General features: G+C 37.5%; 1 protein-coding gene across 1 annotated transcript in view; it reads left to right on the top strand.

The window, feature by feature from the left end:
- The first annotated feature begins 777 nt into the window (after positions 1 to 777).
- RYR3 (ryanodine receptor 3) overlaps positions 778 to 18188 on the top strand; it is a 473873-nt gene continuing 456462 nt past the window's right edge. Inside the window, exon 1 of the mRNA XM_049790221.1 lies at positions 778 to 867. Coding sequence (XP_049646178.1) covers positions 778 to 867 — 90 coding nt within the window. The remainder of the gene's footprint in view (positions 868 to 18188) is intronic.

Consider the following 18188-nt stretch of genomic DNA (forward strand, 5'->3'; position numbering starts at 1 on the left):
AAATATTCCCACTATCAATGGATAAGAGTTTTTCTTTCACTATACTCCCACTTACACAGATTGTTCCCAGTATTTTTGTTATGTGCCATTTTCGTTAGTTTTGCTATTCTGTATTTATTTTCACTTCCCATTTTTTACCTTATTTAAAGAAAATGCATCACATAGTTTATATCACTGAACAGATAGATGAAAGCAAAGTTATTGAAAAATAGAAAGGAAAAGAAGAAAAATTTTAGAAAGAAAGAAGAGAAAGTACAGTAGCACAGTTGTGAAAATTATTATATCTCCAATGAAGCCATTAATATGATGACAGATTTAGTAGTCTCTTGGTGTTAGCTGTCCATTCTGTTAAATGTGTGTTTATATAGAGATGAAAACATCAAACAAATAAAGTTTTCCTAAAATTCAAAACACTGGTACTGATACTATGAATTTAGGAATGTATATTCAGTGCCCTTTTCTCCCAAGATGGCCAGCTTGTTGGATGGGCCAGTGTACTAATGATCTTTCAAGACTTGCTTTATATCTCATTTGAGAAAAGAGTCAGTATATGGAAATGTCCTGGTTCAAACATGGTGACTGCATTTGTGGGCATGGTTACAGCTTCCAGAATTCCTGGAAAAAGAAAGATACAGGGAGTAGGAGTGAGGATGGTGTCCACACTCACTCCAAAAAGTATGGTTACTCTCAGTCCAAGGACCAGCATATCTGAAGTTTGGTTAGCTTGGTTTCTCCAAAGGACATCATGAGGAATGATGAGGTAGGGCCATCAGGAAAATGGTGATTCTGGCTGATGGAGGCAGCAGGTGTAACATCGAGAAAATGGTAGTTCTGGGTCAAGGAGGCAGCAGGTGTGACTTTGGCAGAGTGAGGTTTGGCCCGTCATCTCCTCCTGAGATGGCCAATTTTCTGCTGTGTTGGCCAGTGTATCTTTCATGACTTGGTTTACATCTTGTTTGAGAAAATAGTAAGTCTATGGAGCTAGTTCTTTTCAAACATGACCTCCACTCCCCATTTTGAGTGAGTTTTAGATCATTTTGTCATTCCATGTGAGTCTAGTCAGAAGTTTTCCCTTTTCTTTTTAAGTTCTGGGGCCACACCCAGTAATGCTCAGGAGCTATTCCTAGATCTGCTGTCAGTAATTACTCTTGATGATGCTCAGGGAACCATATTGGATATTGGAGATAAAACCCAGGTCAGCCTCGTGCAAGGCAACTACCCAACCCACTGTACTATCACACTAGTCCCATGCAAAATTTTTATATCTTATTCTTTCAAAGAAACATCTTCTGAGGACCATAGTGGTGGCGCATGTGGTAAGGCGTCTGCCTTGCATGGCACTAACCTAAGATGGACCGCGGTTTGATCCTCTGGCATGTCATATGGTCTCTCAAGCCAGGAGCTATCTCTGAGCGCAGAGCCAGGAGTAACCCCTAAGCACCTCTGGGTGTGGCCCAAAAACAAACAAACAAGAAAGCCCTTCTGGCTTTATTGTTCTTTGATATTACTTTCTTGTTTTCTATATCATTGATTTCTGCTCTGGTTTTTATTATTTACTTTCTTCTGCTTGTCTTTGAATTAATTTGTTGTTAGAATATATTAATTTCTAAGTGATACAAATAATTTAACACTGAGTGGTTCCAGCTAGACATAGACATTTTGAAAAGATTCAAATTTCTTTTTCTGTTGCTAGATAGGAAAAATAATACCAAGTGGCTGTCTGGATAGCTTAGCTTATGAGCTAGCTGGAGAGAGATGCTTAGAATGCAAAATACCTAGGTTTGATTCCAGAGAATCAAATCACAGCACTGCTGGCTGTGGCCTCCAAACATATATGAAACACGCACACATATACTTATAAATAAAATGTAAGGTGTGTTTTACCTTTGGAACATATTCTAACTCCTGCCAGTGAGAAAGAAAAATGTCTCTGTAGATAGATGAGAGAGATCAAAGACCTTGATTCTCTTCCAAAATGTGCCACTGTGCAACTATGAACAGTTCCCTTAGCTATTTGAGACCTCAGTTATTCCTGGCTATAAAGCTCTGCAGTTTCCTTAGAGAATATACAGGGTATTATTCATTCAAAATGGTTTTATTTTCTCTCTTTTAAAGTTACCAGCAAGTCATTTACTCTTGTCATGGAAGAGGTTGGGAAAAGAAAGGAAGAATCAAGCACTGCGGTACAGATTCTAGCAAGTACTGAGAATATTCACTAAGTACTTGCTGGGGCTAGGTTAACTTTTTTTTTTTTTTTTTTTTTTTTTTAGTTTTTGGGTCACACCCGGCGGTGCTCAGGGTTACTCCTGGCTGTCTGCTCAGAAATAGCTCCTGGCAGGCACGGGGGACCCTATGGGACACCGGGATTCGAACCAACCACCTTTGGTCCTGGATCGGCTGCTTGCAAGGCAAATGCCGCTGTGCTATCTCTCCGGGCCCTAGGTTAACTTTTTACATTAAATGTCTTAGTCTATTAATTAATTTCAATAGACTGATTCTAAATAAGAAATTCAGTTATTAATTTTTCCTAGTTTTTCACTTTGAGAAGGCAAATTATTTTCCTATATTTTAAGCATCCCATGAGATTTTTCAAAAGTCTAGAAAAAAATGGGTCTATGTTTTAGAAAAGTGTTTATCACCCTTTTTCGTTAAAAAGAAAAGCATGCCCTCCTTCCTCACATGTTTCCTTTCTATGCCCTCCCCCTGTTCTTCTTCATTGAACTTTTATTTCTATGCAGTACCTTCCCATTAAGTGATGTTCACTAATGTCCCTATTTGAATATTCTGAGGGTCACATGGCCCTCTGTTGAAAATTGCTGTTCTAGAAAAATGAATTAATAAGTCTATAAGTCACACACCCATTTTGAGTCAATAAGTCACTAGCTTGTATACCCTTTATTAAAAGAAAATGATAATCTGCTTTCTAGTCTCCTCCACACTCGATTTTATTACAACTAAAACCTACTTTTCCTATAATTCCATTCCGTCCACTGGCTTCCCTTGACTTTCCAGCTCCAATTTCAGCCTGAGTGTTAGAAAGGACTGATGCTCAGTGAGCAAGGAGAATTAACGTGAAGATATATAATATGGGTGCACCCAGAACTCTTCCCCTGACAGAGATCCCCATTATTTAGGCTAGATTAGGACCAGTGCATCCATATAAATATTTGTAAAATGCTGCAAGAGATACTCATGCTCATCTGGACTTAACCCCACCACTTCACTGCAGACCAAGTTAGTTGTGAATATTTCTCTTCTGTATATTAGCAACATGAGAAAAACTCAGAAAAAAATATATGCCTTGAAAACGAGTTCCATCTTCCTTTCCTTTCTTGCCAGGACAAGCAAAATTTTGAACTCTGAATATCTGGGAGTTACTTTTGTCTTGATATGGACAATAGTTTTATTCCCAGTGTTTCTTGGAGATGTAAATTGGGTGTTCCTAAAAGGGGAAGGGCCTTGGAGGTTTGGTTAGGTTTTAAGACTGCCTCCAAACTTGGAAGCCTTGTTCGCTAGGCTGAGAGGATATGATTTGATGGAGATATTGTACAAAGTAGATGTCTACAGCTCTAGCGAAAAGAAGGTCAGGAGTGAGGTAAATATGTTGGGCATCTGAGCACTAGACCTGAAGAACCAAAACAATGGTCTTTCTAAGAGTAGGGAAAGAATGGATACTGCCAGCAGATGCTGAAAGATGAATATCTTAGCAGCAATCTTGATGGGCTAAAGATTGGCTGCTTGGATTCAAATTAATCAAACTGGATCAGTCTCCTGGGATCATTGTAAACCCAGAAAGAGGGAAAAGTCCCCCATTATGACTGATTGATATTATTGAAAGTACAGATTCAGAAACCAGGCATTTCTATCTTACAAAAAAAGCAAGATGAATTTTTTTTTTGAATCTGAGAAAAAGAGACTACATTCTAGTCTCTAACCAAGGAATACTTGGGCTTCAATAAATTGAATAACTACATCTCAGATGCCTTTAATTTTATCGAGTCTTTATTCAATTTTTGTTTGACTAAGAAAAAGTTTTTTTTAGGAGAATGGTTGTCTTTTTAGCAGCATGATGATGAATGGAGGAGGCAGAGAGAATGGTCCCAGTTAACTGGACTTAAAAAATTTGACATGATTATTAATATTTTAGAAAGATAAAGTGTCCCCTTCGGATATTTGAATAGTTGAATGTTTCGTTCTAATTTAGGGAATAAAGGTTACAGTAGTGTTAATTTATGTGGAATTTGTATGTAATGTTATATACCTCCGACCACCAAAGTGTCAGTTATGCTGACCTTTGTCCCTGTTTCACCTTTGATTTAATCCTAAATCCTTTCATCTCTCCTGTTATTCCTGCAAATATGCTTTGAACTACAAGGCCAAAAATGTCTCATTTTTTTGCCATTATTTCCCATCTGCATTACATGGATAAGTGAGATTGCCTGGTATTTTTCCTTATCCCTCTAATATAATTTGCATAATGTGACACCTCTAATTACATGTATCTTGCACTGAACGGCATGATTTTATCCTCTCTTAATGCTGCATAATATTCTATTCTGTATATGCACCACAGCTTATATATTCATCTTCCCATACACATTTGGGTTGTTTCCAAAGAATTATGGTAAGCATAGGACTGCATATATATTTTTAAATTTTTGTCGTTCTCCTTTCAATTAAATTTAAGGTGGAAAGTTGAAAAACAAGCATCTTTAAGTTGGAATGGTCTTAATCAGACAAGTTACTGAGTCACTTTCTTCAAAATATCTTAGTGTAATGGAAGGAACTTGGGTTTGGGTTTCTCACAGAAGAGATTTAAATCATCATATCCTGGCTTTGTGTTTTCATATTTGTAGAATATGAAGAACCAGTGGGGGTAAATTCAGCAATGAATATTTAATGACCAAATAATGGGGGGAAAGAACACCTGACTCACAGAAATTGCTTAACAGCTGAGCTTTCTCATCCACAGATTGGCCATATGTATAGCTAAATGCAGAACTGATGAAATCTTACATATTTAAAGTGGTGTCAGGAGACATGGCCTTGTTTGGGTTTCTAGAGCACACCTTTTCTTATTTCTGAGTACACACTGCTTGCATTAGGATTAACTATGTTAAATTGAAATTCTCAAGTTTAGGAGCAGCATGCCACACTCAACTCTCTACTTTTTCTGGGGAGAGGAGGCATACCTGGTGGTGGTCAGAAGTTACTCCTGACTCTACTCAGGACTTACTTTTTTTGGTGCTTGGGGGCACTTTGATGCCTGCAATTGAATCTGGATTGACCATGTACAAGGCAAATACCCTACTCTACTTTTTAATCTAATTTCATCTAGGCAGTGTGATCTATAGTGCTGTTAATGGTAGGGTTCCATGCATAAAACATCCCAGTACTATATCTCCACCAATGTCTGCTTCCCTGCACCAATTGTCACTTCCTCCCATTTCCTTGCCATCCTAATCTTCCTACTATAAACCAGTTCTCAGTTGCCAACTGGCATTTGTTTTTCCCTTCTTATGTTTCTTTATATTCCAAGTGCAAGGAAGATCATGCTAACTCTGTCGCTTTCCCTCTGACTAATTTTATTCAACATGATACTCTCCAGAACCATCCACATTACAGAAAATTACATAATTTCATCTTTTCATATAGCTATGTACCATAGTTTCTTTATATTCACCTGTTCTTGAAAAATTTGATTATTTCCAATTTGGGGCTATTTTTTAAATAGTGCTGCAATGAACAAACAAGAGTGAAAAAAATGTTTTTTAATAAGGATTTTTGGATCCTGAAATTGCTGGGTCATATGGAATCTCAACTGCAGGTTTCTGTTTTGTTTTGCTTTTTGGGTTTTTTTTTTTCGTTTGTATTTTTAGTTATTCATGTTGTTTCAAAACAGGGTTGAACTAGTCAACATTTTCAGCAGTGAATGAGGGTCCCCCTATCCACATCAATACTGGTTGTTTTTGTTCTTTGTGATATGTACATGTCTCACTGGTATAAGGTGATATCATGCTGTCATTTTGATGTACATTTTTCTGATAAAAGACGCAAAGAGATTTTTCATGTATCTTTTAGTCATCTTTTTTCTTCTTTGAAGAAGTTTCTGTCTAATTCTCCCCCATTTTATAGTATTGGTTGTTTTATGTGCTTTATTTGTCTTGTGATTTTTATATCTAGCTAATAGGCAAATATTTTCTTCCAGTCTGTAATGTGTCTTTATATTGGTCATGTTTTTAGTTTTGTTTGGGTGGAAATACCCAGCAATGATCAGGGGTTATTCCCAGCTCTGATTTCAGGAATTACACTTGGTAGTGCTCAGGGGATCAGATGTGGGGAGTGAACCCTGATATGCCACATGCGAGCCAAGTGCCCTACCCATTGTGCTATCTCACTAGTCATCATTTATTTTGTAGCACAATTCTTAGTTTTATGTAGTCTCATTTATCTTATTTTTTAAAAAATATCTTTATTTGTCATGATTACAAATATGTTTGTAATTGGGTTTCAATTACAAAAGAACATCCCCCTTCACTAGTGCAACCTTCCCACAACAAAGTCCCCCAGCTCCCTCTTCCCCCCCCACCCTGCCTGTATTCAAGACAAGCATTCTACTTCTTTCTCTCATTACCATTGTCATGATAGTTGTCACTGTAGTTATTTCTCTAACTAAACTCACCAGTCTTTGTTAAGCTTCATATCGTGGGATGGTCCTTCCAGCCTTCATCTCTATTGTCTGTGTATTATTACAATAATGTATTTTATTTTCCTTAACTCCTACAGATGAGTGAGACTATTCTGTGTCTCTCTCCCCCTCTGACTTATTTCACTCAGCATAATGGTTTCTATTACAAAGTTATTCATAGTTGAAGTGAAAGCATGCAATATTCCAACACTTATCCCATAACTGTGTCTAATTCCCTCAACCAATGTTCTCAGTCTTCTTTCTTCTTTCCAGCCCACCATCTTGATGAGCACATTTTAAATTTTGGTTGTTGTAGTTTGATTTTTTAACTTTTTGTTTTGAGGGTTATGTGATTAAGTGGTATATAGAAAATTGTCAGTACCTCTAGATTCTGAACTATTCTACCAGTTTTCTTCAATATGATCTATAGGTTCATGTCTGATTTCAAGTCTTCAATCCATTTTAGTTTTATTTTTGTCTATAGTATTAGAAAGGGTCTTTGGCTCTTGATTTGTGTATTTTTATTTACATTTGACCTATCATTTCAATATATTTTTGTCCTGTTACTATCTTCATTTACCAGACACTCCTAGTATGTTTTCCATGTAGTTGGTATTAGAGGCCACAAGATGAGCAAGACAGAGATGAGAAAGTTGCAATCCTTGCTTTCTAGGCAGAAAAATTCTGATAAGAGGGGATTTGGGTAAGACCCAGGAGTTACATTATAGAAGGATAACTTCTTTGCTAGACCAGCATGGGTGCTTAGCTTGAAAAGAAAAGTTTTCAGGAGAGAGTAGTTCAAAGATGCCTGCATTCTTGTCTCAATCTTACTTAGATTCTTCTGGCATCTTCAAATCATTACAACTACAAAGCCATTTGGGTCAATGTACAATAGACCACAAAGTGGCCATTTATTTGGAAGGGGAATTTCAGAAAGACATATGCCTTGGTTGATGTTTTGTTTTTGGTTTTGAGGTTTTTTTCCCCCACTGCTACAAGAATTAAGCCCTGAGCCTTACTTAGAGCTTGGCCACTGATATATATATCCCTGGTATTGCCTCTCATATGTGTTATTCACCCTGGCGTCCTGGCCAAAAGATGGAGACTAATCACAACAATAGATACACAGACTATCTCCTGGTTGAACAAATTACTAAGTTATAAATATACCTATAAGTAATGTTTCAGTTTTTTTGGGTAGTAGTGCTGTATTGTTCATAAAACACTATTTATTGTTATGCTATGAAAACACTTCTTTTGCCATTAACTGACTTTTGATGACCTATCAAAATGTCATCCCATAAATTTCATTATACCCTAGTAACATTATCAGGAAACCTATCTGAAAAAAGTACAGAGCTTTCTAGTTATTAGATTTTGTACAGAAATTGCTTTATTTTTCTCAGTAAAAAGAAGTGCATTTTCACATACACACAGATTTGATGATTGTTTGGTTTGCTACTTTTTTGAAATCCAGAGGAAAATTACAGAAAGTACCCTTTCTGAGACACTGCCTTGTGTAAGTAGAAAGAATGTTAATACTTAACTTGTTCCCCCAAACTTAAAGCAAATGGCCCTCTTCCTTGAGAATAGATAGAATTAGAAAATTGGACTAAAAGCAAGCAGGCTATCAAGAATTGGATTTTCCAGACTGGGGTTTATGCTTCCATTCAAAAGTCAATTATTCTGAAGCCAATGATAAAAGCAAAAGAAATTGACTTAAAAATAAGAATTAATACAGAGCCCTGCAAAATAAAAAGCAGGCCTAATAGCATAAAAATATAGGCATCGTTACATAATTGTCATAACCTCTCAGCGGTGTTACAGTAGAATCAAAAAAAATTTTTTGCTTTTGTATTTGTGCTATTTTGAGGCTAACAGCAGTGGTGGTTGGGACTTACTCCCTGGCTCAGGGATCTTTCCAGCAGTACTCAGGGAACCATCTCTAGTGCTGAGGATCAAAAAGGGTCTTTGTTGTCCTAAGCAAGAGCTGTCACCCAGTAGTATAATTCTCCAGCCCTACTTTTGTGTTTTTCTGGACTCAAAATATTTAAGAGTATATGTAGATGGAAACAGCATAGATTTAGCATGAACTATCGATATATCATGATATAGACATAGGAGGCTGACATGTCAATCATGACTTCTTTCCCATTTTCCCCTTTAGTTTTGTATTGCTATATTCAAGGTTGGATAGAAGATCTCACACTTGGTTGTTTGCTCACTGAGGTTGCACTTTTGGTTGCATTGCATACTTAGTTGTGAAGCTTACAGGATCATTCTTCTATACGATGCTAACACTCTTGGGTACATTGGGTTATACTACTGGCTGTGACACACAGTCACGATTGTAATGCTCCCATATTTAACTGAAGTGAACCCGAATTTGCATTTGTGACACCAGGGATCACAGTAGCAGCGTGTCGGGAGGTTGCACTCAGTAACGTGAGGGACCAACACAAAATAGATACTCTATTATTAAGCCAACACCAGGTCTCATATCGTCTTTATTAGAATTAAGTTGACAACAATATTACATCCTGAGGCCTTACCTTTCCTGCCATCACCTTGTTTTCATCCTGTGCTACCTATTATGGTAGAAATTGAGGGGGCAGAAAGATAGAATAACAGGTAAGGCCTTTTTCTTGGATATAACTGACTCAGGTTTGATCCCAGCATCACATACAGTTTCCCAAATGCCAATAGGAGTGGCCCCTGACCACAGAGTAAGAAGTACAGAACCTCTGCACTGCTGGATGCTTAAAACAAAGAAGAAAAAATAATAAAATAAGCATTGTGTTATTCTGAAGTACCTTTGCTTTTCCCCATTGCTTGTTCATACAGGCTAATGTGCCAAAGAATAATGAAATTAATGATCATGTGCATTTCACTTGCTCTTATTCTTATTGGATGGCAGAATCACAATGCTACAACAATTTTATGACAACTTTTACTGTGGGGACTGAAATTTTCTTGGCAACACTGCTTCATGATCTTTCTATCCTGTAAAAATAGAAAAATTTTAACAAAGTACCCATCAGTTCATAGTCATATCAAAGCTCAATATATTCTTGGCAGATAGAATCACAAGCCTGAGAGTTTATGAATTGTACATGGAAACCATTGTGCCTGTTTGTTACCATCAGTTTTGGGAAAGACTTTCCCTTTAATCTGTTCCCTAAAAGTTACAAAGGGACTAAAGTAAGAAAGTGTGGTGCATATGTCTGTGTGTATGTAGAAGAGGGCAAGACTGAGTCTATTATATAACCAACCTGAAAGTTCTGCCTACTTGGCAAAGGGAGACATTTATAAAGGAAATGGAGCTGAAATTCCCTCCAGAGATGGCAGGCTCCTCTCTTGCTAGTTCCCACCGTAAGCAAACAATGTCATTTTGAGACTAAGTAATCAATTATTCAGATACTTTACTAATAGAATAAAAGTGTGTCGTAAGCTTTATAAGTTTTATGGGAACTGTGTTTAATAGGAAATAAAATGACCAACCTTCAATGCCTACGAGTGCCTAGCATGTACCCAGAACTATTCTTCAGGAGAGGAGACACAATAGTGCGCTTTTACAGTGGTATCCATTTAGAAATAAGGAGAGAGATAGCAAGAAGCATATGAAGCATATATCTTTGGTGAAAGGAAATTTATTCTGTTTTTCGGTAATCAGTTGTCTGTTCATTGTCTCCTTACTAGAAGTGAGAGAGGGAAGGCCTTCAAGTATCAAGGAGAAGTTTCTTTTTCTTTTTTTAAATAATACCTATATTTAAGCAGTATGATTACAAACACGTTTGTAATTACATTTCAGTTGTAAAAAATGAACACCCCTTTCACCAGTGCAACATTCCCACTACCAATGCCCCCGTTCTTCTTTCTCCTCCACCCCCTGTCTAGATTCAAAACAGGCATTCTATTTCACTCACTTAGTACCATTGTCATGATAGTTGTCAGTGTAGTTATCTCTCTAACTGCACTCACCACTCGTTATCTCTCTAACTGCACTCACCACTCTCTGTGATTTCTGAGAAACCAAAACAGATAGCCAGAAGGGCTTGGGATCTGCTGATACTTCAAAAAATTCTAAGCTCCCAGGAAGTCAGTATATTCTAGATTAAGCAAACCAAAGAGTGACTGAAGAGAAACCAGAGGGAATGGCCTTATTCTTCAAACTTTGATGGGCACATTAAGAATTCTTGCATCGGGGCCGGGAAGGTGGCGCTAGAGGTAAGGTGTCTGCCTTACAAGCGCGCCAAGGAACGGACCGACCGCGGTTCGATCCCCCAGCGTCCCATATGGTCCCCCCAAGCCAGGGGCGATTTCTGAGCACATAGCCAGGAGTAACCCCTGAGAGTCAAACGGATGTGGCCCAAAAACCAAAAAAAAAAAAAGGGTCCGGAGAGATAGCACAGCGGCGTTTGCCTTGCAAGCAGCAGATCCAGGAGCAAAGGTGGTTGGTTCAAATCCCGGTGTCCCATATGGTCCCCCGTGCCTGCCAGGAGCTATTTCTGAGCAGACAGCCAGGAGTAACCCCTGAGCACCACCGGGTGTGACCCAAAAACCAAAAAAAAAAAAAAAAAAGAATTCTTGCATCTTTCTGAGTAAGACAGAAAGTTTCTCTTGGGCAGGTGTGAGGAGTGAAAGATGAAATGATTTCAATTAGGTTTTAAATGGCCAGCTACCTTGTAAAGAAGAGATTTGAGAGGGGAGTAACTTTGGAGGTCATAGCAATAATAGTGAGGAAAAATAATGACATGAACCTGGTGGTGTTAAAGAGGATGGAAGCTTGTCCTATTTTGGATGGGTTTTGAAGGCATCAGTGGTCAAAATTGTTATTTTGGGGATGGATGGGATGACGAGAAACAAATGACTTTAAGATTTCTTTTTGTTTTTACTTTGTCCCTCAAGTTCCCAGATTGTTGTACATTATAATGCACGTACAGTATATGTATTGTGACCTTGACACTGCCCTACAAAGCTCATTTCTAGTCCTTTACTGCCTAAGTCCCAACCATTATTTCCCCCCATTTACTTATTTTGCCTTCAATACCATACAGGTCTATCACAGATCAAAACTTTCACTGAATTTAACACCCCACCCAACTATTTCAAAATTTCCTCTCTATATATTTGTTTTCTCTGTCCTTCTCTTTGTTATTTGTTAGTAAGAATTTCTGTAGAGGTGTCCCTCCATTTAAAGTTTATGTTAGAACCAAGTCAAGGGGATTGTTGGACTTGTTCTAGCATCCCCATAGGCACCAACCATGCCATGTGGCATTGTTCTTCCTTTGCTTAGGTACATTAAAATGGGAAATTATATACAGACACGTTCTTATCTAATAGAGATGGGAACACACAAATTTTGTAATGTAGTGGGACCTTACATCCTGAACATTGTCGTAAAGACATGGCTCAGGCCTCAGAAGAATGGGCATTGTCCATTTACCCCTGAACCAGAGATGCTATCTACAAAACAGTCATGGTTGTGTACTACATCACCTGAAAGCAATCCTCTATAAGGGAAGACCCTACCATTGCTCTGGCAGAGACTTTAAGATTTCTAATTATTTTGTCTGAGAACCGCTTGGAGTCTTCTTTGCTTCAATACTGAGATACAGAACACTTAGGAGCATAGTTCTATAACATGACATAGGGGAGTTGAGCAGGCAGCAGGTGTCAGACAGAGTAAATATGAAATGCCTATGAACATCATGCAAGTGTGGATACTGAATAAACAATTATAGAAGTTTAAGCTGGTGATACAAATGTAATAGAGGCATGGCTCCAAAGCTACAGAACAAAATAAATTCAGCATGCAGAAAAGATCTGGTTAAAAAAGAGAAAGAAAAAAAATCTCTGAAAAAACTTCTTGTATTGTTGTGTTAGAGAGAAAAGTTGAGGAAAAGACAACTCAGAAGCAGTGCTGTTAGTGAATTAGAGGTAAAGGTCTAAAACAAAAGGTGTGTTCTAAAACCACATGAGAAAAGAAGTTAAAGAAAAGAACAATAAAGTCTATCAACTTCCTCTCTTAGGATCCTGAAGTTTCCATTTGGCACTGGTGAGAGGTAAGAAACCAGTCTGAGAACCATCTATAATATTTGACACATTCAAACACAGTCAGAAAGAGCAGGTATAGAAGCAAACAGAAATCAAGATAACAGCAGCAACAACCCCCCTAGAAATGATGCTGCTGCAAACAAAATAAATAGAAGGTCATGGGCATTTGACTGCTTCACCTACCCATGCTGTTTAGGACCTTTAGTTTGATCATAAGAGATTAAATACGTTTTTAGGTCTCTTAGGGACAATGTGGGAACAACTCACACATCAGTGATTCCTTTAGATAATTCCAAATAGTGTTGTTTTGGCATCCAGAAACACAATAAGAAACATAGTAAGATCCTTATTTTGAAACTTCAGCACATAAACACAATATTATTTCATTACATCAGCAAATATTTGTGCTTTTCTACTCATTATACAAGTTATGAAGGATTTGCAGGGATATGAGATATTACTATTCCCCAGAGCTCATACTCTAAGGAAGCAAAAGATCAAAATGACTGATATTTAAACTGTACATTCATAATTGTCATCCATCCTTGTGACATAATCTGGAATGTCTCAAATCTCCAAAGCTCACTTGTGTTTTTTTTTCTTTTTTTAAATTTAAGCGATGCTCTTGGATAGAGCCTCAGATTACTAGTTCTTATCTAAGGAGATAATTAATTCTTTCTCCCAAATTCTTGCAAATATTTAGCAGGTAACTCTAACTCTTGTTGACCCAAATAGAACCTGATGTTCAGGACGAGTGGCTAGGAAGCATTCTTTTTGAAAGCAATAAATGGTTATGGATTTCCCTCTGCAATAATGTCTGTACTTAAAAATGAACCATGAAATCTGCTGGACTGCATTTTGTCCTCTGTGCTTCCTGCTCATGCAACCCTTGGTACCCGTGATGTGCAGATCTAACTTTAGGGCTGTCATCAGCTGCCTAATGGTCTACCTTAAATAGAAATGTCACCATTTTGTTTGGTCACAAAGACTTCTTTGCAAATGACCTGAGAAAAGAGGGAGAACAAGGTTACTATTTGCCTCAATTAAGTGGTAGTAAACTTGGTTGTCTGGCTCTTGGGCTCTGAGCTAGAGTATAAGAAAATGCAAAAGATGAGGCAAGATACTGTCATGCAAGGTTCAAAGTTTTTACCAGGAGAGGAGAACTTTACTTTGTCAGAGATGACCCGTGAAAATATGAAATCTAAGCAGAGAGCCAAAGGCTGTATATTCTCATTCTGGGACAATCACTCAACACCGCAGCAAGCTGAATCAATGACAGGAATAGTCGGCACTTGTGAAGCACATAGCTTAGAGGAATGCTGACATATGATATACCTTGGACTTTAATCATTTTTCACTTCTGCTGCAAGTTTGGGGATGAGATTTGTTCCTTCCGCTGCTATAGTCACTGGGTACAGAATTTTTTGTTTTATTGGATTATCAGTTCTCTGGCTGTTGCTTCTGACAATGTGCTATGTGATTTGATTACTTTTCAATGTTTTATGACCATGGGAGAGAGCCGGGAGCTATTTATCTTTCATCACCACTATCAACAAGGGCCTTAGGATCAGGGAGACATTAAATCAGACCCGTTATTAAGTATTTGGGATAAGTGTGAGTTTGGCATCATAATCAAGAGAACTTACTCGAAATCCTGGTAGTTATGTGTTCAAATCTGAATCCATTACACACTCTGTGTTGGACTGGAGTGTTGATTAGCCATTCTGTCTTGGCTTCTTCATTTACAAATAGAGAATATGTCAGTGTCTGGATACAAATGGGGGAGGACTGTGGGAATGATATTGAGATCTTCAAACAAAATGACATAATAATAGTGGTCCATTAAATATTTTCTCTCCTTAAATCCTTAAGCATTCTGAACTTTGATTTACTCATTCTTAAAGTTGTTGTAATGGTACAAAAGTTAAATAAGTGATGTAGTCATCTCAGCAGAGTATCTGGTATGGAATGAATGGATACTTTTATCAGTAATAATTAAACAGTAGAAACAAAAATATCTTCAGATGAACATCAATGTCTCAAAATTGCTTATTTCCCATGACTTCTTGAGATTGACATCTGTTCTTTGTTCGTGAAATTCTTCAATTATGATTCAACAAGAAACGGTGACTTTTGTTACAATCACCATTGTTCTGTGGATATAAATAGAGCATTATCTTCTTTGAATATGATCCTATAGCCCAGCCAACTTGTTTTTATAAAACACATTCTGCTTTCAGATTAGATAGGGAAGATGTTTCCTTGGGGCGAAAATTACTTGTAAACAATAAGGGAAAAAGAGACAAAAGAGTGAGGGGAAACTTTAAAATCTAGTGAGATTACATTTTTCCCTTAGAACTGGGTAGTATCCTATTGTGTATATGGACCATAATTTCTTTACACAGCCATCTGTTTTTAGACACTTGGGTGTTGTGAATAGTGCTACAATGACAATCGAGGAGGTTTCTTTGAAGAACAGTTTTTGGACCCTTGGGGAAGTGTCAAGAAGTGGAACTGCTGAATCGTATGGAAGCTCAGATTTTTTTTTTTTAAAAAAGGATCCATATTGTTTCCAAAACGTTGAATGATGCAACATTCTCACCAATAGTGGCTGAGAGTTCCTCTTTAGGAAAGAGGAACATTCATGCCAACACTGGTTGTTTTTGTTCTTGGTAATGTGTGCCTGTCTCATTGGTGTGAAGTGATAGCTCATTGCTCTAATTTTCATTGATTTTTGTTAATTCCTTGACAAGTGATGAGGATCATTTTTCATTGATATATTGATTATTTGAGGAATTTTCTGTTCATCTCTTCTCACCATTTTTGGATGTTTTTTCCATTTTTTTATTTTTTCCCTTGAGCTCACTGCTACATAGATGAAAGTGGAGATTATCATGCTGAGTGAAGTTAGCAAGCAAAGACACATACAAAATGAGCTCTTTCATGTGTAGGATATGAACAAACATCGTATAGAAATAACATCGTATAGAAATAATAATATAATCAAAAGCAATAATACCTAAGCACTGGTCTATAAAACTGAGCTTACTATGATGGCAGATGAAGAGAGATGTGTCAGGGTGAATTGAGACAGGAGGAAAGTAGACACCAGTGGAAAATTTGGTGTGAAAACATGGTATGTGGGGGCAGAGCAATAGCACAGCAGTAGAGCATTTGCCTTGCATGCAGCTGACCCAAGACGGACCTGGATTGGATCTGGATGTCCCATGTAGTCCCCCGAGCCAGGAACAATTTGTGAGCACATAGCCAGGAACATCACCAGGTGTGGCCCGAAAACAAACAAAAAACACACTGTGTATGCAACCCTACCATTTACAATATAGCAAATCACAGTGCCTAAAATAAAACAAAAGTTCATGAGAAATATTTTCACTTCTTTGGTAAAAAGCCGAAATCTTGATGTCTTTTCCAGGTATTATTTCTTTTATTTTAAGACGTAAAACTTGAATTATTATTCTTAATTACCTTTTAAAAAATTTTAGTCAGCAAATACTAATATATTTTTAATATATTTTTATTTAAACACCTTGATTACATACATGATTGTGTTATTTGGGTTTCAGTCATGTAAAGAACACCACCCATCACCAGTGCAACATTCCCATCACCAATGTCCCAAGTCGCCCTGCTCCCCAACCAACCCCCGCCTGTACTCTAGACAGGCTTTCTATTTCCATCATACATTCTGATTATTAGGATAGTTCAAAATGTAGTTATTTCTCTAACAAAACTCATCCCTGTTAGTGGTGAGCTTCATGAGGTGAGCTGTAACTTCCAGCCCTTCTCTCTTTTGTTTCTGAAAATTATTATCGCAAGAATGTCATTAATTTTTCTTAAAACCCATAGATGAGTGAGACCATTCTGCGTTTTTCCCTCTCTGACTTATTTCACTATGCATAATATATTTTATGTACATCCATGTATAAGAAAATTTTATGACTTCATCTCTCCTGACAGCTGCATAATATTCCATTGTGTATATGTACCGCAATTTCTTTAGCCATTCAACTGTTGAAGGGTATCTTGGTTCTTTCCAGAGTCTTGCTATAGTAAATAGTGCTGCAATGAATATAGGTGTAAGGAAGGGATTTTTGTATTGTATTTTTGTGTTCCTAGGGTATATTCCTAGGAGTGGTATAGCTGGGTTGTATGGGAGCTCGATTTCCAGTTTTTGGAGGAATATCCATATTGCTTTCCATAAAGGTTGAACTAGATGGCATTCACACCAGCAGTGGATAAGAGTTCCTTTGTCTCCACATCCCCACCAACACTGCTTGTTCTCATTCTTTGTGATGTGTGCCAATCTCTGGGGTGTGAGGTGGTACCTCATAGTTGTTTTGATTTGCATCTCCCTGGTGATTAGTGATGTGGAGCATTTTTTCATGTGTCTTTTGGCCATTTGTATTTCTTCTTTGTCAAAGTGTCTGTCCATTTTTTCTCCCCATTTTTTGATGGGATTAGATGTTTTTCTTGTAAAGTTCTGTCAGTGCCTTGTATATTGTGGAGATTAGCCCCTTGTCTGATGGGTATGGGGTGAATAGTTTCTCCCACTCAGTGGGTGGCTCTTGTATCCTGGGCCCTATTTCCTTTGAGGTGCAGAAGCTTCTCAGTTTAATATATTCCCATCTGTTAATCTCTGCTTTCACTTGCTTGGGGAGTGCAGTTTCCTCTTTGAAGAAGACTTTAGTCTCAATGTCCTGGAGTGTTTTACCTGTGTTGTTCTTTATATCTTATGGTTTCGGGTGTGATATTGAGGTCTTTCATCCGTTTGGATTTAATCTTCATACATGATGTTACCTGGGGGTCTAAGTTCAATGTTTTTACATGTGGCTACCCCGTTGTGCCAACACCACTTGTTGAAGAGGCTTTCTTAGCTCCATTTAGAATTTCTTGCTCCTTTATCAAAAATTAAGTAATTGTATATCTGGTGAAAATTCTCTGAGTATTCAAGCCTATTCCACTGATCTGATGGCCTGTCTTTAATCCAATACCAAGCTGTTTTGATAACTATTGCTTTGTAGTACAGTTTATAGTTGTGGAAAGTTATTCCTCCCATATTCTTTTTCCCAATGATTGTGTTAGTTATTGTAGGGTGTTTATTGTTCCAAATGAATTTCAAAAGTGCCTGATCCACTTCTTTGAAGAATGTCATGGGTATCTTTAGAGGGATCGCATTAAATCTGTACAATTCTTTGGGGAGTATTGCCATTTTAATTATGTTAATCCTGCCAATCCATGAGCAGGGTATGTGCTTCCATTTCTGCGTGTCCTCTCTTATTTCTTGGAGCAGAGTTTTATAGTTTTCTTTGTATAGGTCCTTCACATTTTTAGTCAAGTTGATTCCAAGATATTTGAGTTTGTGTGACACTATTGTGAATGGGTTTTTTTTCTTAATGTCCATTTCTTCTTTATTACTATTGGT

The sequence above is a fragment of the Suncus etruscus genome, chromosome 16 (genome assembly GCF_024139225.1).
Source record: "Suncus etruscus isolate mSunEtr1 chromosome 16, mSunEtr1.pri.cur, whole genome shotgun sequence".
In the NCBI taxonomy this organism is placed as follows: domain Eukaryota; kingdom Metazoa; phylum Chordata; class Mammalia; order Eulipotyphla; family Soricidae; genus Suncus; species Suncus etruscus.